At 41.7% G+C, this 22,311-nt stretch overlaps 1 protein-coding gene across 1 annotated transcript in view; it reads right to left on the reverse strand.

Annotated features, from left to right (window-relative positions):
- Positions 1-22,311, reverse strand: part of PPM1H (protein phosphatase, Mg2+/Mn2+ dependent 1H) — a 329,530-nt gene that overhangs the window by 157,047 nt on the left and 150,172 nt on the right. The window contains exons 3-4 of the mRNA XM_049883763.1: positions 14,182-14,526; positions 4,471-4,583 (exon numbers count right to left, since the gene is read on the reverse strand). Of these exons, the coding sequence (XP_049739720.1) occupies positions 4,471-4,583; positions 14,182-14,526 (458 nt within the window). The remainder of the gene's footprint in view (positions 1-4,470; positions 4,584-14,181; positions 14,527-22,311) is intronic.

Below are 22,311 nucleotides of genomic sequence, written 5' to 3' on the forward strand. Positions count from 1 at the left end.
GCTGTCAAACTCAGACGGCAGCCCTCATTTTCAGAACATATCTTTGCCTATATCATAAATGACTAAATCTGACCACCCAAAGTTTATTTGTTTGACTGCCAACGATACATTTAAAATAGCCCGGAAATGCAGTCATCCATTCAACTGTACCTCATAAACCATTTTTTGGTGAAACCTAAGATGACAATGCTTATAAGGTGTATCATTATTTTACACATGAATGGGAAAGAAAAAAATGTTAATTAGAAGTCCTTGATGTAGAGATGTAAGAAAGTGTAGAAAAAAAAAAAAAAGGCTTAGCATGGATGGGAAACCCTAAGTATAGTATAATGAGTGAGAACATGATCCTTTGGCTCAGTCTTCTGTTGGATGGCAGCCCTGCTCCTCGCTAGCTGTGGCCTGGGCAAATCGCTTCACCTTACTCTGCCTCAGTTTATTTATCTGTAAACTACATTTATCTGATATTAATAATTCCCACATCTCACTAAATTACCGAGAGAATTAAATATGATCCTCTGTTCCAATATTTAACATGGTACCCAGCACCTGCTAGCCGTCTTACTGTTGTTGTTACTATAAATGTGGCAAGAGTGAAATTAAGAATTTAACAAATCTTATTGGTTTTCTTTAATCTGAATGAGTTCTCCTAGTCTCAGTTGCCAAATCTTTAGACATTGTTTGAAATAAGTGGTAACAGCGTTGCTTCCTCAGTGCCTTAGTGATCTAAAAAAAAGAAATTATCTTCTAAGATGGAGTCAAAGCACCTGGAGCCCTAGAAGCTGGTGACTGAAACACAATGGGTGACAGTTTGCATATTGCTTTTCCTGACATTTGCATGCTACCAGGTTCATTTTGCTTGCAGTGAAAATCCACCTACCATCTGCTTCTTGCCTACCAACCCCTAAGTGTTGAGTTGGCTGTCTTTGCCTGAAAAAAAATGAAGCAACTTGCCTGCTTCAAGCAGCTAGTCATGTGCCATTGTGACCTGACTGAGTAGAAAAGGGTGTGTCTATTGATTAGAAACCACTGTGGGTCAGTTACTGGCACTTACTGTGGACCATTTCACATGCTGGCTGGTCGCTGACTTAAAAACTTCCCCTGAAGCAGATTGTCTTTCAAAAATGTTGTTATTAGTCATTGTGTGTGCTGTCAAGTCGATTTCACTCATGGCGACCCTATAGGACAGAGTAGAACTGCCCCATAAGGTTTCCCAGGCTCTAATCTTTACGGAAGCAGATTGCCAGGTCTCTTCACCCACGGAGCCACTGGCAGGTTTGAACCACCGACTTTTAGGTTAGCATCCAAGCTTAGCTTAACCACTGCACCGCCAGGGCTCCTTCTCTCAGGAATACAACTCCTGAGACGCATGTGCTTCATGGTAAATCAGACGCTACATAGCTCACTAGAAAATAGCCCCCGACTACCAGTAGCTTCCAAATCAAACCAGTGCAAACTTCTCTTTTCTTGAGCACGAACATACAATAATATTTACTTTTACTCTGAAAACTGTCAAGATGTAATGTAAACATACAGCAGCCAATATCTGGCAATAAAGAAGAAAAATTAGCACTTCATTAATCAGGGCCCTGTTGCTGGAATCTTCTGTCACTCTAATCATTTGTTTAAATTGAGTCTTTGGATTCATAGCTGCTTGTCCATAAGTGAAAATGGACCTTTGTTTCCATGAGGATACTCATAGTTGGTGTTTCTTGGGAATAACTGAGTATTTCAACAAACTCAAATACTCAACCCAAACCCATTTCTGTGGAGTTGATTCTGACTCACAGTGACCCTATAAGACAGAGTGGAATTGCCCCATAGAGTTTCCAAGGAGTGGCTAGTGGATTTGAACTGCCAATCTTTTGGCTGGCATCTGAGCTCTTAACCACTGTGCCACTGGGGCATAGCCCATATAAATACCAACTCATATTGCTCTTTGGTTTCTACTATGACATATGATTTATAAGTTAACAGCAAAACCAAACAATCTACCATGAAACCCCACATTAATATCTGGGGCAAGAGTACAAGTAATGTAATTAAGTTTACTAACTTTTAGAGATGACATTTTTTCCATGGACTAATCTTTAGAATGACAGAAATTTCAAAGATTATCTAGTCCAACACTCTACTTTTACAGATCAGGAAATTGAGGTCTGGTATGGAAAATGGCATCAAGGGGGGAAAAAGATGGACACTTGGGACCAGCAGATGTTCTGGAAAGCAGGAGCTGAAGTCCTGGTTGGGTAGGTGGTTCTGTTAAGGAGTTTGGAGCCTTGAAAGTAACTACGTTGAAAAATGAGGACGAGGTTCCAGGGAGAAGTTGTGTATGTGAAAAGGAGATCTAATATACAGGTACTTTTTTTCTGGGCACAGAAGTCAGGCTAACTTCTGAGTTTGGGGTCAACTGACAACAGGGGCTTTGCTGGGGAATGAGGGGTGGGATAAGGCACTCAGTCACTAGAAGGGCTAGAAAAGCAAACTCGTCTTAAAGGACACAGATGCATAAAGACAGAAATACGACAGCTTAATCATCAGTTCGGTCTTATTCAATAGGGACAGAATGGAATGACCTCCTTATCTGTCCATCCAACAAGCTCAAGGTGCAGAAAAGAACAAGAGGTCCAGAAGGTTTCTCACTGTGTGTTTTAAAAAGCTCCTAACGATCGAGGATTCCTATTTCTAAGCTGCTTAAACTCCAGGGCAGGGAGGAAAGAAGGAGTAGCAGATGTGTTGGTTATTTTCCCTTTGCTCCATTCCTGAGATGCAGTCTGGGCCCAGCTCTGTGCCCTCGAAGGCTGACCTCTATGAATGGTATTCCCTGGGCAGCCCTACAGGCTGGCTTCCAGCCGGGTTCATCTAATGGGAAGCCTGGCAAGAGACAGAAGGGCTAGAAGAGACAGAAATCAGAGTATTTCTTCCCATTCTTTCCTGTGTCTCTTGCCCAGTAGCCCCTTATCAGTGACTCCTTATCTCCTGCTCTGCTAATAGCATTTCCACCCTTGGCCCCTGCAGGCCTAGGGGTGGTAAGCTCCTTCCTGGCTATCTCAGCACTCCCAGCTGGTTCCTTTTTGCTCCTTCATTCAGCTGACCCATCTGATTTGGAATCTGTTTCTTGCCAGGACCCTGAACATACACTGGGCCAAGGGATCAACACAGCATCTGATATACCCTTTAATTTATTTGGCAAAATTTTATATTGAAATTTGAGATATTTTATAGAGCAGAAAGGAAAATTCATAGTTTTAAAATAAATGGACCTTCAAAAAACACCAATCTTCAAATCCTAGAACATGGCTGGCTCAGCAGTTCACTCTCTCTTACTCTCTGGAATCTTTAGTGAGAAAGGCTGGGGAAGGATGCGTCACCAGAATAAATGGACGCAGCCCCAGATGCAAGTCTCCTGCTTTGCAAGGAGAAGTAAAATTAGGTGAATTCCTTGATTGCCTCCAGGGAATCAGTGTCCCAAGGCTGCAGAGGCAGCAGCAACAACCTGAGCCAGACCCAGGGAAATGGAGAAGGGATACAGGAAGGGGAATGAAATTTGTTGGTGAGCTAGCAGCAAGCAGAAGCGCTAACAGAAGAGACAGGTGACCTCAAAGAAGAAGAAACCAGAATCAGAGCACCCTGAGACTGCAGCCTCATATGGAGATCACTCCTCCTCCAAGGACATCTGTTTAGAGTCCAGTACTTTTATTACTTTTAGAATCAAGAGTCAGCCTTTAGGAAAAGGTCTCGCATTATGCAGTCAGCAGATTTTCTGACTAAAGAGGCAGAGAGTTACATGACACATATTAAAAAATTTTCATCGAGTCTGTAATTAAAAAATTCTCTGCACCCAAAATGAAGAAGCATGTTAATAAAATTACCACACAAGTTTATCTTATTCCCTGACAATGCTGGGTAAAGTAAAGGTTAACCATAATCTCTTGGCTGAAATTCCCTTCACTGAATCCCCGGAGAGAGGAGGCTGTGGCCTCCAAGGGTGTGAGCATAAAAGGAGAAACTCCTGGGCTCCAGGAGGGGTCAGTGTAAAGTCACTGAGCTCAAGCGGAACCAGCTGGGGAGATCCTATTGGTGGCATCCTCCAGGGACCCCCTGCATTCCAATCCCCTTCTTCCCCCCTCATCTCTCTCATATATCATGCCTTTGCTAAGCTTTCATTGAAAAACAGGATCTAAGTCCAAAAAACGTTTGGATACTACTGGTTTAGATTGTTGATGTTAGTTTCCATTGGATCGATTCCAACTCATGGAGACCCCCGTGTTAACTGCAGATAAATATGTGAATTGCCTTTACCTTTTAATACCAACTTGATTGTTCTTGAATGCATTTTTATAGAAGGCTTGTCTGCCCCAACATTTAATCCCAAGTAGAATTATTTTATATCTAATCATTTAATTTTTTAAAAGTTCAAAATTATTATAAGTTATTAGAAATTAGTAAGAATCAGAAGGTTAATTTGCTTACCTGCTATCCCCAGCATTGGCCACATACAGCTTCCCCAAAAGGCAAATCACAACGAGGGCTGTGCAGCCACCAGATATATTATATGCATTCCTCTCTTGTTCTATTTGTAGGTCCTGAGGAAGAAAACAGAGTCGGTGCTGAAGTACACAGGCACTTGGGTCAATGGCTTTCTTAGCCTCGCTCCTTTGACATAGCCATAAGAATAAGAGAGGCTCAGCTGCTTCAGGCAGGCTCTTCATGGAAAAAGGAAAGAATTCAGTCATCCAGCATTTACAAGCAACCACTTTGCTCTAGGGCCAGGGACAGTGCTACAAAGATAAATAAATTACCCATGGGTAACTGTGAATCGGAGAATCACCTCAGCTGGGGACACAGATTTGGGAAAACGTGCTGGTTGAAAAGTACAGAAAAAGTTCAAAGACAGTACCTGGAAGAAACCAACATACTGGGAGTGAGCTGCGCAATGGGGGAGAGGGTGGGTCAGCCTTGGAGCCATGCAAGGGGGTAAGGATGTGTATGTGGTGTGGGGACATGGTAGTTTAAAACCAGATGAAGAAACATTTCAAGAAAAGGCGAGCAGCATCAAAGCTGCAGAAAGGTCAAGCATGAGGACTTGTCTCAAAGGACCATATTGAGATTTTACGGTTTACTTAAACTCCGTATAAATTAGCTTCCTAAGAGGACTATCATGAGGATTAAATTAGATGGTGTGTCTATGGGGCTCAGCACGCCATCTAGTTCCTTCCAACAGCCTGGAAGCTCCAGGGCTGAGAGCAGAGCACTCTCTTGCTCACTGCTAGACTCTCAACACCGAGCACCGGACCCGGTCACTGGTCATTTAACAAATGTCTGTTAAATGGATGGATGAATATATAAGTTAAACAATGCTGGGGTTTCCAAATTATCTCCCTACCACCCTATGTCTGTTAAATGGATGGATGAATATATAAGTTAAACAATGCCGGGGTTTCCAAATTATCTCCCTACCACCCTATGTCTGTTAAATGGATGGATGAATATGTAAGTTAAACAATGCCGGGGTTTCCAAATTATCTCCCTACCACCCTATGTCTGTCTTAACGTGAGAAGTGTATTCCACAAATCACGAATGAAAAGGTACAATGCAAATGCTTACTATTAAGATAATAATTAAGCAGGAACTCATTTCACTCAATGTACAATGAAGTGACAAGAATGAATGAACCTATACGTGTACGAGGCAAGAGAGTGAAGGGAAGGAGGGACATGGATGCTGGAGGTGAGAAGGATTGTCCCAAGGAAGTGAAAGAAGATACTGGAAATTTTTTGTTTATTTCAAATTCCAAAACTGGCATCAAAACAGAACCAACAACCCTATCCACAAAGAACTCCCCTCCTAGTAGATCTGCCTTTAGGTTTTGTGTGTGTGTGTTTAAATAACTAATATAAAGTTGATATTACAATAGCTATGTAATTTATCACATTGATATATAAATGAGTATATAAACTCCACACCCAATGCTGCTGTTCTTAATACATTAGAAGGGGTTGCTCTGGCTACAGAAAACCTCCTTTCCTAATCAGAATTCATTATTAGTTTAAATACCTAGGGTCTGAATGAGAGGCAATTTTTACTAAAAATTCCTTGAACATCCAACCACTTGTATCCTGTATATGCACTGGAATGTGAAGGATATTGACAGATTTAATCAAATCATTTGCAAAAGGGAGGAAAATGCTACGGCACACATACTCCATATAAAAGGACTCCTTTGGGACTCGGACAAACAAGTTTACTCTACACTGTAGGTGGTCTTATTCCTCATGGCTTGCATGACAAAAACTATCTGATTATAAAATTATTTAATTCTTTAAAAAGAAAGAAAGAAAAGAAACAGGACAGAGCGTTCGACACTACGACTTCTTGCTACAGCAGAGTTTATACTTGCCCTTGATTTTTTTGGGAACCATTCCAGTTAGCTTACTCAGTTAATTCCTTGCAACTGGATTAAAAGTGTAATTCAATATTTTTTTCCTAATTGATTTCATTGTTGCTTTAATCTTTTCCTACTTTTCAACTACATTCCCTCTGTAGCTCCCCCTGAAGAAGGAACACTAAATTTGGCAGCACTTTCTCATAAGTAGTGAATTAAAATCTAACTACTTTTTAGTCAGGAAGTTTTGCTAATAAATGCCTGTTCTCATCACCCCCAACCGTATTTGTGTAGGAATGCACACACAGACCTATGCACACGCACACTCTTTAATTACATGTGTGCTTGCTGGAACCACGGTGCAAGGATTAGAAAGATGCACTTTTATAGACTTCATCCCTTGAAGGATTCACTGACATTAAAATACACTCTTCTTTTCTAAAGCTGGATGCAAGCAGAACATACTCTAAAAATAATTGCTTCCTTCCTACCCTCCCTAGAAACCAACATAGCACATTTACTGTTCCTACACCACCTACTCCTCTTTAAAAGATGTTTCACAAAATCTTAGTACTGAAAGGAATGAACGTTAAAGGACCAATCACGGCTCTTCTTTTACTATCAGATCAAACAAGATACAGGAGATCAATAAAGATATATTTACCTGTGAATTAACTACCTTTATTTACTCATACCCTCCACCTTTGCAATTAGCTTAAGCTTTTACATTCTAGGATAAAGTAAACAAAAATGCATAATTATTACTTTAAAACCCTCTCAAGTTTGGGTAGGTCTTCAAAAATCAATGAAACCAAGAGAAAAGCTACCCACTACTTTGTACCAGGCAAGAACTGATTTTGAAGAGTTCCCATTTTATTTGCTGATGAATATCAATCCCAAGACAGGAGCCCAATAACTTGCCAGCAAAATGCACGCACATATCAAGTATGTTTAATATCAAGTATGGTCTAATAAAAAAAAAAAATAGGATCACTTAAATGACTCATAACGTTCAATTAACAAGATAATTGATTTAGCTGCTCAAACGAGGTACCAGCCGACCTCTCAAGGCAACTTTCCACTTAGCAGGACTAATTTATCTTGTGTTGTGTCTGCTAAATATCACATTTGAGCTGATTTTATCTCTAAATCAAAGAGTATGTAAAATTTTTAAGGCTTGGGATTTTATTTTGCTCTTTTTTGTTGCAAGGAGGAGCGGGAGAGAGAAGGGAACAAAGAGGAGAGTGTGGAATGAGATTAATTCGGCAGGAAAGAATTGCAAAGCAAAAGACATATTGCCCGGGATGGCTGTAATTTCGTTTGGAAGTCCCAGAGATGATGCAACTCCAGGATCGTTCTTTGTTTCCTACCAATTTCAGGTTGCAAATGGGAAGCAATATCGGACGATAGAAGGCAGCGAGCGTTGGGTAGTTTAAGTGGGATCTGGCAGCTCCTCCTGGCTGGGCTAAAATACGGTTCTGATCACGTTGCTAATAGTGTCAGTCACAAATAATAAGATTCTGCATGGTCTTAGTATCCGGTTCTGATCCTAGTTTGTTCTGAGCACAAGCCAATCTGCCAGCCAGGAACGGGAAAGGAAAAACCCCACTACTGCCCAATATTGCCACCTGCTGGCTTTTGGTGGAATCACATGCCCCATTCCTTAATGGAGGAGCTTCCTGCTCTATGGGAAAAAAAACCTCTAGTTTAAATAAAGACAATTTAAAGACAATGTTTTACATCCTACTGTGATGAGTAGCATCTGGGGTCATAAAAGCTTACAATCAGCCACCTAAGATACAACTATTGGTCTCTTCCCCTCCGGAGCAAAGGTGAGTGAAAATAAAACAGACTCAAGGAAACAATTAGTCCAAAGTCCACATGAACTACAGCTTCCACAAGACTGAGACCAGAAGAACTAGATGGTGCTCAGCTACCACTACCGACCACTGTGACCAGGATCACAATAGAAGGTCCTAGTTAGAGTGGGAGAAAAATGTAGAACAAAATCCAAATTAAAAAAAAAAAAAAGACTAGTCTGATAGAGACCCGAGGAACCACTGAGACTATATACAGGCCCTAAGACACCCTTGTAACGTGGAACTGAAGCCACTCCCACTCACAGAGATCACCTTTCAGCCAAATAATAGACAGGCCTATAAAACAAACAATAACCTAAGAGGATTGGGCTCCTTAGAACAATCAACTATACAAGACCAAAAGGGCAACATTTGCCCAAGCAAAGATGTGAAGGCAGGAAGGTGCAGGGAAACTGGACGAATGGAAACGGGAACCCAGGGTGAAAATGGGGAGAGTGCTGACAAATTGCAGGGATTGCAACCAATGTCAAGGAACAATCTCTATATTAATTATTGAATGGGAAACTAAGTCACTACGTAAACTTTCACCTAAAACCAAAACCAACTGCTGCTGAGTTAATTTTGACTCATAGCGACCCTATAGGACCGAGGAGAACTGCCCCATAGGGTTTCCTAGGATGTAATCTTTACGAAAGCAGATTGCCGCATCTTTCTCCTGAGGAGCAGCTGGTGGGTTCGAACCACCCACCTTTTGGTTAGCAGTGAAGTGCTTAACCACTGCACCACCAGGACTCCTTAAAGTTTCACCTAATGTACAATAAAGTCTTAAAAAAAATTTTTTTTAATTTAGTCTCCAACTAACCATAAATATGCTAATTTTGGAAACACTAGGATTTATCAACTATGAATAAACTCTGCATTCATCCTTGTGTTTTTCACCATAGTGTCATCATATATTTAGATAGTTGTTACTCAAAAGTCAAGCAGCTTGCTATTTCCAATCATTCACTCAGTAATAGCAGGTGGTTTTATGGTTAAAATATTATCCTTTTTCTCCCTTTACAGTAACCAAATATTCTTAAACATTCTTCATTGTGGCAGGGAATCTATAGTCACACTGTTGTTATGTGCCACTGAGTTGGTTCCGATTCAAAGTATCGTACGTACAACAGACCCAAACACTGTTAGGTTCTGTGCCATCCTCATAATTGTTATCCTTGAGCCCACTGTTGCAGCCACTGCGTCAGTCCATCTTGTTGAGGGTCTTCCTCTTTTTTGCTTACTCTCTACCAGGCATAATGTTCTTCTCCAGGGACTGATTCCTCCTGATAACATGTCCAAAGTATGTTAGATGTAGTCTCACCATCCTTGCTTCTAAGAAGCATTCTGATTGTACTTCTTCCAAGACCTGGTTCTGATTCCTAGGAAATCCAAGGCCTTCTGTAATTGCCTCCACAATGGAAGAGACTTCCTAAATAAGTCTAAAATGTGAACTACTGAATCCCCTTTTGGAGGATGGGGTAGAGGGTGGAGGCAAGTGGGGAGGGGATTAAAATCAGGACTTATAACACATTTATTTTATACACGCCCATCACCCTGGTGGCACGTAGTGGTTAAGAGTTCGGCTGCTAACCAAAAGATCGGCAGTTTGATTCCACCGGGTGCTCTTCGGAAACCCTATCGGGCAGTTCTACTCTGTCCTATAGGGTCGCTATGAGTCGGAATTGACTTGATGGCAAAGAGTTTGGTGGTTTTTTTTTGTATTATCCTGGATCAAGCAACATGTCACCTAAACACGATAGGTGACAAAGACTTAGCTACTAAGCTAAACATTGTTACAAAGCACTGTTGGGAAAAGAGAGTTGACAGAGTCAAAAAGTTTCTGATTCTGGTCCTTTGGCAAACATGGTTCATTTTCTATAGCGGACACAGAGGGACTTGGCTACACTGCCTTCTCACTATGAAGGAAGATACAAGATGAACTACAATAAGGAGGCTGTTGGGGTATGTCTGTGTCTGACAGCCTACACAGTAAGAAGTAGCCCAATGGTCAGAGGTCACCTTCTTCACATGCAACGTGCTGTGCCAGGCAACACGAGGACCAAAGATAGAAGGAAAAACACTACTCTCAAAAGAGCTTAATCGAATAGCATGGCTTCTTGTTCAAAGCATTATTTCCTCTCCTGTCAGTCCGTATTTTGTAACTGGAACCTATCCACCTCCAACCTGAAATAGTATTATTTATTCTGGCTTGGTGTTTCAGGATCTTTCAACTAATTTTCCATCTTGAATAAATAGTAACATTGTACTATCTCCTATAATGTTATTCAGAATATCAAAATAAATGTGATATTGTATATCTCTATGTTCATACTGAGGAGCCCCGGTGGTGTAGTGGTTAAGAGCTACCATTGCCAATCAAAGGTCGGCAGTTCAAATCTACCAGCCACTCCCTGGAAACCCTATTGGGGCAGTTCTGCTCTGTCCTATAGGGTAGCTATAAGTTGGAATCGACTTGATGGCAATGGGTGTGAGGTTTTTTTGGGATATTCACATAATGTATGAGCACAAAAGGCTCCAAATGAGGTCTTATCTTTTACTTCCATCCCCTGTAGTACCTGGAAGAATCCTGATTATAAAATATAAGCTCAACAAATACTAGTGATTGAGTAAAGCATTGCACTGAAAGACAGACAGAGAAGGGGGAGAAGTGGAGAGGAAGGAGGAGGAACAGTGGAGCCAGAGGGAGACTAAGAGAGAGAGAGAGACCCTATGGAGAACTCTGTTAATTCCACATCGTTGAACTACTGAGAATAAAGCAAAACCCCAAGCTAAAGGCAAGTTCTGCCTTTAAGGGGACTTTAAGTTACACTTTGAAGATCAGAAGGGATAGCTGCATAGGTGTCATCAATGAGGTAAATTAGAGGCCTAGGTGCTAGCTCTGGAACCTTACTTTCACAGATTAAAAGTGGGAGAGAAACCAAAAGAGTCACAAAACTGAGATGCTTACATGAATGTATCTTATTTAACACTGAATTTTCCTATCCTAGAGGATCAGAATGGCATAAAACCTATATAACCCAAAGAATACCCAGAAAAAGACGTAGAAAGTAGCAGACTGTTGTGAGAAAGAAGTTTAGGACTGGCCTCTAAATTCCAAACCTGCCCCTCTCTGAAAGGACTCAGGCTAGGGGTCAGGGTGGGAGGAAGCCACCAAATCAGCCAACAAAAGAAGGAACCAGCTGCATGGTGGGCATTTAAAAAAATGGAAGGTTGACCTTGAGTTGATGACTTTCAAAAATCTAGTATGAGGAAGAAAAAACAAGTATTTTATACTTAGTAATGACTTTCTAGGTCCTTAAAGTAAGAGTGTGCTGTAAAACTTCTGTGTTGTGGGTTGTATAGCTCGCTCCAACTTAATGGTTAAACTGGCCACTGGGGTGGACTTTTTCTGAAGCCCCTGATGAAGTAAAGAATAAACAGGAGCATCTCTCTGTGACTAGGGTCAATATAAACATTGTCATCCAAACAGGGACACTTTTGATAATTACCCTGAGACAACAGGCATCAGCTAGCTCAGTCCTAGGCAAAGCAGGAAGTATGGTCATCTTACCTAGCACCAAGATAACTATGAACTGATGGGTATTCTCACTCAGTAAGTCCAAGCACATGGTGCAAGTCACGGTAGGCCTCGGGTGTGCTAAGAACTAGAGCACCATCTGGAAAAAACTTAGGTGTGAAAAGGAAGGCGGGAAATGGGGTGCACTGAGGAAGAACCAACACAGAGAAGAGGTAGAGTTTAAAGCTAAAAGTTCACAATATGTCTTGCCAGGTCCTCCACAGGTGGATTCCCCGACCACCTTCCCAATTCACCTTGCACCACTCCTATCCCTGAAATCTATCTTCTTTCTCTGAGTGAGCCTTTACATAGGCTGTTTCGTCTGCCTGGAACACTGGTTTGTTTGCTTTACTCCTACTTACCCTGAGCAACACTTCCTCAGGGAACCTTCTCTTCATCTCTTAACCAGGCTCCCAATTCACCCTGTATTTTCCCTCTTAAGCCTCTTCCTGTTTTTATTTTACTTCCTTAGTCTTTCCCTGTGAGCTCTGTGAAAACAAGGAACTTGTCTAATGTGCTCAATGTTCTTTTCCCATGTGGGCTTGGCATATAGTTGGTACTCAATGAATATTTACTGACTGAATGAATGAAGACAAGAAAATGAAAAGAGCAATCTTTTTGCTGGCAACTAAGTTTCATGGAAAATTTTCAGGAAACTTTTAGAGGACAAGAATGAGGCTTTTTGCTAAGAATTTCTCTGAATGAGCCTCTCATTTTAAGTATGGTTGTTGTGGTAAACATGAGCCATCAATGGGCAGGAAAACCTGAAGACTGTTGGTGGGGTCTGACTCAATATGATATTGGCCTCTAGTGGATAAAACTGAGAAGACAGCAGTTCTGTAGAAAAGATGCTCCGTGGCACCAGCGATTACTGAATGAAGTGAGAAACCCAAAGTTTTTCAATTTTACCATGGAAACCAACTTTTTCCTTATCAGGGAATAGTCCATTGTCAGATACTTACCTCAATTAAATATGTATCATTCTGAGTGTTGGGGTCTAGAAACATTTTATTCTTATCAGAGCCTCTGTGAGAGCTGGAGAGTGAGTTTTACACCAAGCCTGACTAGGAATCAATCTTCCTGCCATCATTCCTTTTTTGTTCCTAAATAATATTTTCAGCCTCCTGGTATTTTTATCAGGATTGCAAGGTTGAAGGCTACTACACAGTCTGAGATAGAGATGCATTTTAAACCACCTACTAGTCAAAGCAGAAATATTACCTGTGTGATAAGAAAAGCTGGGAGCAAAGAAGGCATGAATTAAACTGAGGAGAGGTGTAAATTTAAGGTGTGAACACACAAACTATTTTTCCTTACAAACAAATCAGATGATGCTATTAAATACTATCCATACTACTCTCGTCAGCACATCCCCAGACATCTGAAATCCCGGAATGTGTGTGCTGAGCATATTTGGTTCTGGGGAAGTGTTGCTAGCCATTCTTGCTTCATTTAACACCTTGTCATCACTTTTTAATTTTCAGGTTTTATGGATCTTACCGCCCACTCGCCTTATTCAAGACCTTACAACTATCTTATACCCTTAATCTGTGTGAAGGCTGCTGCTCAGCAAAGAAAATCTTTGGAAACTAAAGAACTGCCTCTGTAGAAAGCAAGGTCAGAGAGGGAAGGAAGTGGCAGGGAACAGAGTAGGAGGCCGACCTCATCCGTGCTTTCTCACAGTAGATGGGGCATCACGGGGGCACTCTTAGGGCTGGCTGCTCTCTCTCCCTAGTGTGTTCTCAGGAGTGAGGCCGACAGGGAAGGACACATACAAATGTAAACATACAAAAAAAATCCATGTTCCTAAGTAAAACAATGAGTCTTGGTTACTGGCCCCTCGGCTCTTGACAGCAGCTACTTTTCAGCAATGTGAAGGAACCACCCTTCCCATTGAGGTAAAATAGCCGTTCTCAGATCAGAACTGAATGGAGAGGGTACTTTTCAGCCCTTTACTACAAGCTCTAAGTTTCCCCAAACATCTGGAATTCAGACACATGTATAAAACAGATGGCAAACACACTTACATCTCAATTAAGTGGAATTCTGTGGGCTGGCATCGATATGAATATATTGAAAGAGAAGCCCTACGTGTGCATTTAATAAGCACACTATCTCAGGCACCACCTTTCTCTTTCATCTTTTTAATTTTTGCCAGCAGTCAATTCCAAGTACTCTATCTTAGTTGCTGACTTCTACTGAAACTGGAGACCATGTTATAAAAGCAAGACCTCCGAGTGGAACGTGCATTAAAACAGAAGGACAGACCGGAAAACATGCACATTCAGGGAACATAAAAAGGAAGGGGTTTGGCTTAAGTGGCCATCCCTGTTGCCCTGGACTCTTCGGGGATACCTACCATTTCCTTGAATGCACTTTCAAGGGCCCCGATAACTAGGCACTCGTGTGGAATCTTTTTCTCCGTAAAGAAGCGGGCGGGTGGGGTGCTGGGGGAGCCCGGGGCTCCCACCCCTCCGCGGAGGGAGGCCGCCCGCGTCAGAGTCCGGCTGTTGGCGGGTGTGTTCTCCGGCTCCTCACCCAGGCAGGTCGGCGGGAGCACGGCAGAGTTCTTCAAGATCTCCACGATGTCCTGCAGCTGCTCCGTGATGTGGTGCTGCAGCAGTCGGGATGCGACCACGGCGGCCCCTGATCCCGCGTGACCATCAAATAGCGACCAGTAGTGGCAGGGCACGCCTTCTGATTCCTGGTGAGAAAAAAGTGAGAAGAAGTGAGAACATCGCAGTGGCCCTGCCCCAGGCTCACTGCTGACTCTGCGCAGCCTACTGGCAGCTCAGAGCATGCACTTGGTTGTCTTCTTTGGCCTGCAAACAATGGGGTCAAAGCCTGGTTAAAATGCTCCAGGCCACATAAACGGAGGGGTCCCCAGATTTGTCAGTGTTATTACCACTACCCAAGAGATGAAGTGTTCCCTGCCTCTCTGCTAGGGAAGGAGCCCAAATTACATTAACCGGGTCTACCATCTGAAGTACAAGATCTACTTGAATTTGATGTTGTAGACTTCTGAGGTAAAACTCCCTACAAATAGACAAGGCTTTAAGAATCCAGCTTTAAAACCTACCTTCTCCCTGTGTTTTATTTCAGCCCCAGAGTAGGTTTGGTCTAGAGTCTCTGGAGAAAATTAGGCTTTTTTTCCTGTAAGTTCTCCAAGGGGAAATAAGTAGACCCATACTTACCCTTTAAGGCCCTTACCCTCTCAGATAATTGTCCTAACTTTTTTGGTCTACATCCTGAATTTATAGAATATGTTCTTCTCTCAGACATGAAATCTAGTCTAATTAGTCTAGAAGCAGCCAATTCAAATCTTTTTCATATTTCTGATTTCCCTGTTTTCCAGTGTCATGCAGCATCTTTTTGTTCCCATTTCCTACCCTAAAGCTATATGCAGCCCATGTTCCCTCATCTATCATGGCTTTAGTACCCGCCAGTTGATTTCCAGACTGTTTCAAGATTTACCAAAACCAGCCATCACTGAGTGGATGCTAACTCATGGTGACCCCATGCATGTCAGAGTAGAGCTGTGCTCCGTAGGGTTTCCAATGGTTGATTTTTCAGAAGCAAATCACCAGGCCTTTCTTCTGAGGCACCTCTGGGTAGACCCAAACCCCAACCTTTTGGTTAGAAGCTGAGAGCTTTAAGTGTTTGTACCACCCAGGGACTCCATCTCAAGATTAACATGTTTAAATACCACGTCTGAACACCACGTTTGAATTACACATGCATAAAATCTTGGCTATAGATGAAAAGGAACTCACTTTTGATATAACTGGAGGGATAAGATATTGAATACTGAGATTAAATAAACATTTAAGATCTTTATTTTCCAAAAACTACTGAAAAAATAGGTATGATGCATAGGACATCCACTTTTGACTACTAGACTTATCTACCCCCCAGCAATAAATATTGAATCCTTTTTTTTAGCTGAAGTCATTAAAGAAAGTTCTTGCAGCCCATCTTGGAGTGATACTGGAAGATCCTGTGTAGTTGTGGTGACATGTGCCACTACTCTGTTTGTGCCCTTTAAAACTTTGGTTTCACTCAATTCTGTGCTAGGTGCTGAGATATATAATAGTTGTTTTCCAGTGAACAAATATTTACGAAGCATCTTCTATGTGACAGGCACTACAGTAGGCAATGGGGAAAAAAGCATAGTCAAAGGAGATGTCACACATAGTCTGATATTAGTTACGCAGCGGGGGGAGATACACACTGATCAAATAATCACATGGATAAATTTAAGCTCACAAGGCTAGTAAGTGCTACAAGGAGAAGTACTTGGTGCTGTGAGGCCGGTCTGTAGAGGGGCACACCAGAGGAAGATTTTTGAGGATGTGAGGACTATGCTGAGAGCTGGAGGATGTATGGAAGTTCATTAGGTAAGAGGGTGTGATGGTTAAGGCTGTGTGTCAACATGGCTGGGCCACAATTCTCAGTGGTTTGGCAGTTATGTAAGCACGTAGTTATCCTCCATTTGTGATATAATGTAATCACCTCTACGATGTGAGCTGATGTGATCAGCCAATCAGTTGTAAGGGGAGTCTCACGGGTGTGGCCTACATTCAACATATATGGGCGTTCTGGCAAAGATCACTAGCTTCTGCTCACTCTGGATCCTGCATGCACTCATCATCATCAGACCTCCGGTTCTTGAGACTTGAGCCAGCAGCTTGTCGTATTACCTGCTGGTCTTGGGATTTGTCCGCCTCTGCAGCCTCTGAGCCAGCAGCCTGCCATCCTACCTGCCAATCTTGGGTTCATCAGCCCCAGCAGTTATGTGAGTCAGGAGAAGCCTCCAGCCAGACACCTGACCAACCCCTGACTTGGGATTTGGCAGCCTCTATAACCATGTGAGCCATTTCCTTGAGATAAATCTCTCTCACTTTCTATATATAGATTTCACTGTTGTTGCTTCTCTAGAGAACCCAGCCTAAGATACTGAGGAAGGGAGACAACACACCCAGCAGTAGCAAGAGGAGGTGCAAAGACCCCCTACTACAGTATTTATCATACTGTATGGTGATTGTTTACCTGCTTGGGCATTGACAAACTGAGAAGGCGAAAATATTCTGGAAAAATGGAGTAACTAATAGGCAATGTGGGTGAAAACGGGGCTAAATATAAAAGAATACATGAACAGTAGCCTAACTAAGGCAGACTTTGAGGAGTAGGTAAGGCTGGGGCGAGATTTTGGAGTCTGGCAAAGCAGACTGAGGAGCCTGAATATTCTGCCTTGGGGAATTCCAAAAACCAAAAAAACAAACCCACTGCCGTTGAGCCAATTCTGACTCATACCGACCCTACAGGATACAGCAGAGCTGCCCCACAGAGTTTCCAAGGCTCTAAATCTTTACAGAAGCAGTACATCTTTCTGCTGCGCTTGGGGAATTAGGAATGATCAAATGCCCTTGCACCTAAGAGTGCTGTGAAAACAAGGCTGCAATCCACAAAGCCATCATTAAATTAAACAACAGATTTTTTACCTTGAGCATTCAGCTCTTACAAAGAATGATCTACATGAGATCAAACTGACAATAGTTCATTTAAATCATAGATGAGAACTTTAAGGGGCAGAGTGCCTAAATATAATGGTACTGAGAATGGTGACACAATGTGAAGAATGTAACCAATGTTATTGAACACACATGTAGAAGCTGCGAATGAATGTACGTCTGGTTGTGTATATTGCCGCAAAAAATAAATATTAAGAAAAAAAAAAAGGATAGTGAGAACAATTGCACAACTTGAAAAAAACAAAAATGGGGCTGCAGGAGACCTGATCATATGGCATCCTGCAGGTGAGTTGCAAGAAGGAAGCACTGGTTTGTTTTTTTTTTTTTTTTTTGAGGAAGCCGGAAAAATGTATTTGTCCCCAATTGAGATGGCTACCAAACAATCTTATTACATTGAAAAGTTATAAAAGGGAAGAATTAGTATTTATTCACATTTTAAAAGACCGTAGTACAGACATATCTCGTTTTATTGTGCTTTCCTTTATTATGCCTTACAGATATTGTGTTTTTTCCTTCACAAATAGAAGGTTTGTGGCAACATTGTGTAGACCAAGTCTGTTGGTGCCATTTTTCCAACAGCATGTGCTCACTTCTTGTCTTGGCATCACATTTTGGAAATTCTCATATTTCAAACATTTTCATTTTTCTTATATCTATAATTGTGATCTGTAATCAGTAACCTTTGATGTGACTATTATAATTGTTTTGGGGAGCCATGAACCACGCCAACATAAGACAGCAAACCTAACTGATAAATGTTGTGTGTGTTCTGATTGTTCAACCAACTGGCCGTTCCCGTCTCTCTCCCTCCCTATTCCTTCCCACATGACAATATTGAAATTAGGCTAATTAATAACCCTACAGTGGCCTCTAAGTGTTCAAATGAAAGGAAGACATGCACATCTCTCACTTTAAATCAAAAGCTAGAAATGATTAGGCTTATTGAGGAAGGCACGTTGAAAGTTAAGTCAGGCCAAAAGATACACCTCTTGCATCAAACAGACAAGCTGTGAGTGCAAAGGAAATGTTCTTGAAGGAAATTAAAAGTGCTATTCCAGTGAACACAAATGAAAAGAAAGCAAAAACAGCCTTACGCTGATATGGAGAAAGTTTTAGTGGTCTGGATAGAAGATTAAACCAGCCACAAAATTCCCTTATGCCAAAGCCTAATCCAGGGCAAGTTCCTAACTCTCTTCAATTCTATCAAGTGAGGAAGCTGCAGATGAAAATTTGAAGTCAGGGGTCTTAAAAGCTTGTAAACAACCGTCTAAGATACTCCACTGGTCTCACTCTGTCTGAAGCAAGGGAGAATGAAGAAAACCAAAGACACAAGGGAAACGTTAGTCCAAAGGGCTAATGTAACACACTACCACAGCCTCTACCAGACAGAGTCCAGCACAACTAGCTGGTGCTCGGCTACCACCACTGACTGCTCTGACAGGGATCACAATCAAGGCTCCTGGACAGAGCTGGAGAACAATGTAGACCAAATTCTAAATCACAAAAAGACCAGACTTACTGGCCTGACAGAGACTGGAGAAACCCCAAGAGTATGGCCTCCGGACACCCTTTTAACTCAGTAATGAAGTTACTCCTGAGGTTCACCCTTCAGATAAAGATTAGGCAGGCTCATAAAACAAAAGTAGACTAAAGGGGCACACCAGCCCAGGGGCAAAGACTAGAGGCAGGAAGGGGCAGGAAAGCTGGTAATAGGAAACCCAAGATTTAGAAGGGGAGTGTTGACATGTCGTGAGGTTGGTAACCAACGTCGCAAAACAATATGTGTACTAATTGTTTAACGAGAAGCTAGTTTGTTCTGTAAACCTTAATCTAAAGTAAAATAATAAAAATAAAAGAACAGAAAAGTTTGAAGCCAGCAGAGGTTGGTTCACAAGGTTTAATGAAAGAAGCTGTCTCCACAACATAAAAATGAGTGCAGGGTGAAGCAGCAGTGCTGACGTAGAAGATGTAGCAAGTTGTATAGAAGATCTAGCCAAGATAATTGACGAAAGTGGCTATGCTCAGCAACAGATTTCCAATGTAAACAAAACAGCCTTGTATTAGAAAAAGATGCTCTCTAGGACTTTCACAGCTGAAGAGAAGTCAATGCCTGACTTCAAAGCTTCAAGGACCAACTGACTCTCTTGTTAGAGGCTAATACAGCTGGTGACTTTAAGTTGAAGCCAGTGCTCATTTACCATTCTGAAAATCCTAGGGCCCTTAAGAATTATGCTACCACTCTGCCTGAGCTCTATAAATGGAACAGCAAAGCCTGGATGATAACACATCTGTTTACATCATGGTTTTTTTTTGGGGGGGGGGCGGGGGTCTTTGTTTTCATTTACATCTCTTTTTATTTGTGTCACCTTAGTACACTTTCAAAGAAATATACTTTAGGATTTTTTTTTTCCAATTGACATAAAGTAAACTGAAGTACACCACAGTCAAGATACAGAACAGTTTCATCACACCAAAAACTTCCCTTGTGCTGCTCCTTCGTAACAATGCCCTTCCTCACATCCAGCCCCTGCCAACCATTGATCTGTTCTCAGACACTATATGTCTCATAGATTTTTGCCAATTTTTTCTTCCAAAATTTCAAAGTTTTGCATTTATCCACAGTTCATTCTGAGTTAACTTTTGTATTAAAAAAAAAAAAAAAAAAACTCATTGCCATGGAGTTCATTCTGACTCATAGCAACCCCATAGGACAGAGTACAACTGCCCCATAGGCTTTCGAAGGAGCAGATTGGAACTGCGGATCTTTTTGTTTAGTAGCCGTGCTCTTAACCACTGTGTCACCGGCTATACCGGCTCTCCAATTTTTGTATAAGGTATGAAGTTTATGCTGAGGTTCATTTTATTTTTGTACAGTTACTAATTATTTCAACACCATTTGTAGAAAAGAATACTATTTCTTTTTTTTATATATAATAATTTTTATTGTGCTTTATGTGAAGTTTACAAATCAAGTCAGTCTCTCACACAAAAACCCATCCATATACACCTTCCTAAACACTCCCAATTACTCTCCCCCTAACAAGACCCGCTCTCTCCCTCCACTCTCTCTTTTCGTGTCCATTTTGCCAGCTTCTAACCCCCTCCACCCTCTCATCTCCCCTCCAGGCAGGAGATGCCAACATAGTCTCAAGTGTCCACCTAATCCAACAAGCTCACTCCTCACCAGCATCCCTCTCCAACCCATTGTCCAGTCCAATCCATGTCTGAAGAGTTGGCTTTGGGAATTGTTCCTGTGCAGGGCCAACAGAAGGTCTGGGGGCCATGACCACCGGGGTCCTTCCAGTCTCAGTCACACCATTAAGTCTGGTCTTATGAGAATTTGGGGTCTGCATCCCACTGCTCTCCTGCTCCCTCAGGGGTTCTCTGTTCTGTTCCCTGTCAGGGCAGTCATCAGTTGTAGCCGGGCACCATCTAATTCTTCTAGTCTCAGGATGATATAGTCTCCTGGGCTCATCATCTCCTTGTGCCCTTGGAGTTCTTCATTCTCCTCTGATCCAGGTGGGTTGAGACCAATCAATGCCTCTTAGATGGCTGCTTGCTAGCGGTTAAGACTCCAGATGCTACTCCTCAAAGTGGGATGCAGAATGTTTTCTTTACAGATTTTATTTTGCCAATTGACTTAGATGTCCCCTGAAACCATGGTCCCCAGACCCCTGCCCCTGCTATGCTGGCCTTCAAAGCATTCAGTTTATTCAGGAAACTTCTTTGCTTTTGGTTTAGTCCAATTGTGCTGACCTCCCCTGTACTGTGTGCTGTCTTCCCCTTGACTTAAATTAGTTCTTATCTACTATCCAGTGAATGCCCCTCTCCCACCCTCCCTCCCCCGCGCCTCGTAACCACAAAAGAATGTTTTCTTCTCAGTTTAAACTATTTCTCAAGTTCTTTTAATAGTGGTCTTATACAATATTTGTCCTTTTGCAACTAATTTCACTCAGCATAATGCCGTCCAGGTTCCTCCATGTTATGAAATGTTTCACAGCGTCCTCACTGTTCTTTATTGATGCATAGTATTCCATTGTGTGAATACACCATAATTTATTTATCCATTCATCCGATGATGGGCACCTTGGTTGCTTCCATCTTTTTGCTATTGTAAACAGTGCTGCAATAAACATGGGTGTGCGTATATCTGTTCTTGTTAAGGCTCTTATTTCTCCAGGATATACTCAAAGCAGTAGGATTGCTGGATCGAATCTTAGTTATATTTCTAGCATTTTAAGGAAGCGCCAAATCGATTTCCAAAGTAGTTGTACCATTTGACACTCCCACCTGCAGTGCAGAAGTGTTCCAATGTCTCTACAGCCTTTCCAACATTTATTGTGTTTTTTTGGATTAATGCCAGCCTTGTTGGAGTGAGATGAAATCACATTGTAGTTTTGATCTGCATTTCTCTAATGGCTAATGATCGTGAACATTTCCTCATATATCTGTTAGATACCTGAATGTCTTTTTTAGTGACGTGTCTATTCATATCTTTTGCCCATTTTTAAATTGGGTTATTTGTCTTTTTGCAGTTGAGTTTTTGCAGTATCATGTAGATTTTAGAGATCAGGCGCTGATCAGAAATGTCATAGCTAAAAACGTTTTCCCAGTCTGTAGGTAGTCTTTTTTTTTTACTCTTTTGGTGAACTCGTTGGATAAGCATAGGTGTTTGATCTTTAGGAGCTCCTAGTTATCTAGTTTTTCTTCTATATTCTTTATAATGTTTTGTATACCGCTTATGCCATGTATTAGGGCTCCTAACATTGTCCCTATTTTTTCTTCCATGATCTTTATTGTTTTAGATTTTCTATTTAGGTCTTTGATCCATTTTGAGTTAGTTTTTGTGCATGGTGTGAGGTATGGGTCTTGTTTCATTTTTTTGCAGATGAATGTCCAGTTATGCCACCACCATTTGTTAAAAAGACTGTCTTTCCCCCATTTAACTGTTTGGGGCC

This window comes from Elephas maximus, chromosome 4 (assembly GCF_024166365.1).
Source record: "Elephas maximus indicus isolate mEleMax1 chromosome 4, mEleMax1 primary haplotype, whole genome shotgun sequence".
Taxonomy (NCBI): domain Eukaryota; kingdom Metazoa; phylum Chordata; class Mammalia; order Proboscidea; family Elephantidae; genus Elephas; species Elephas maximus.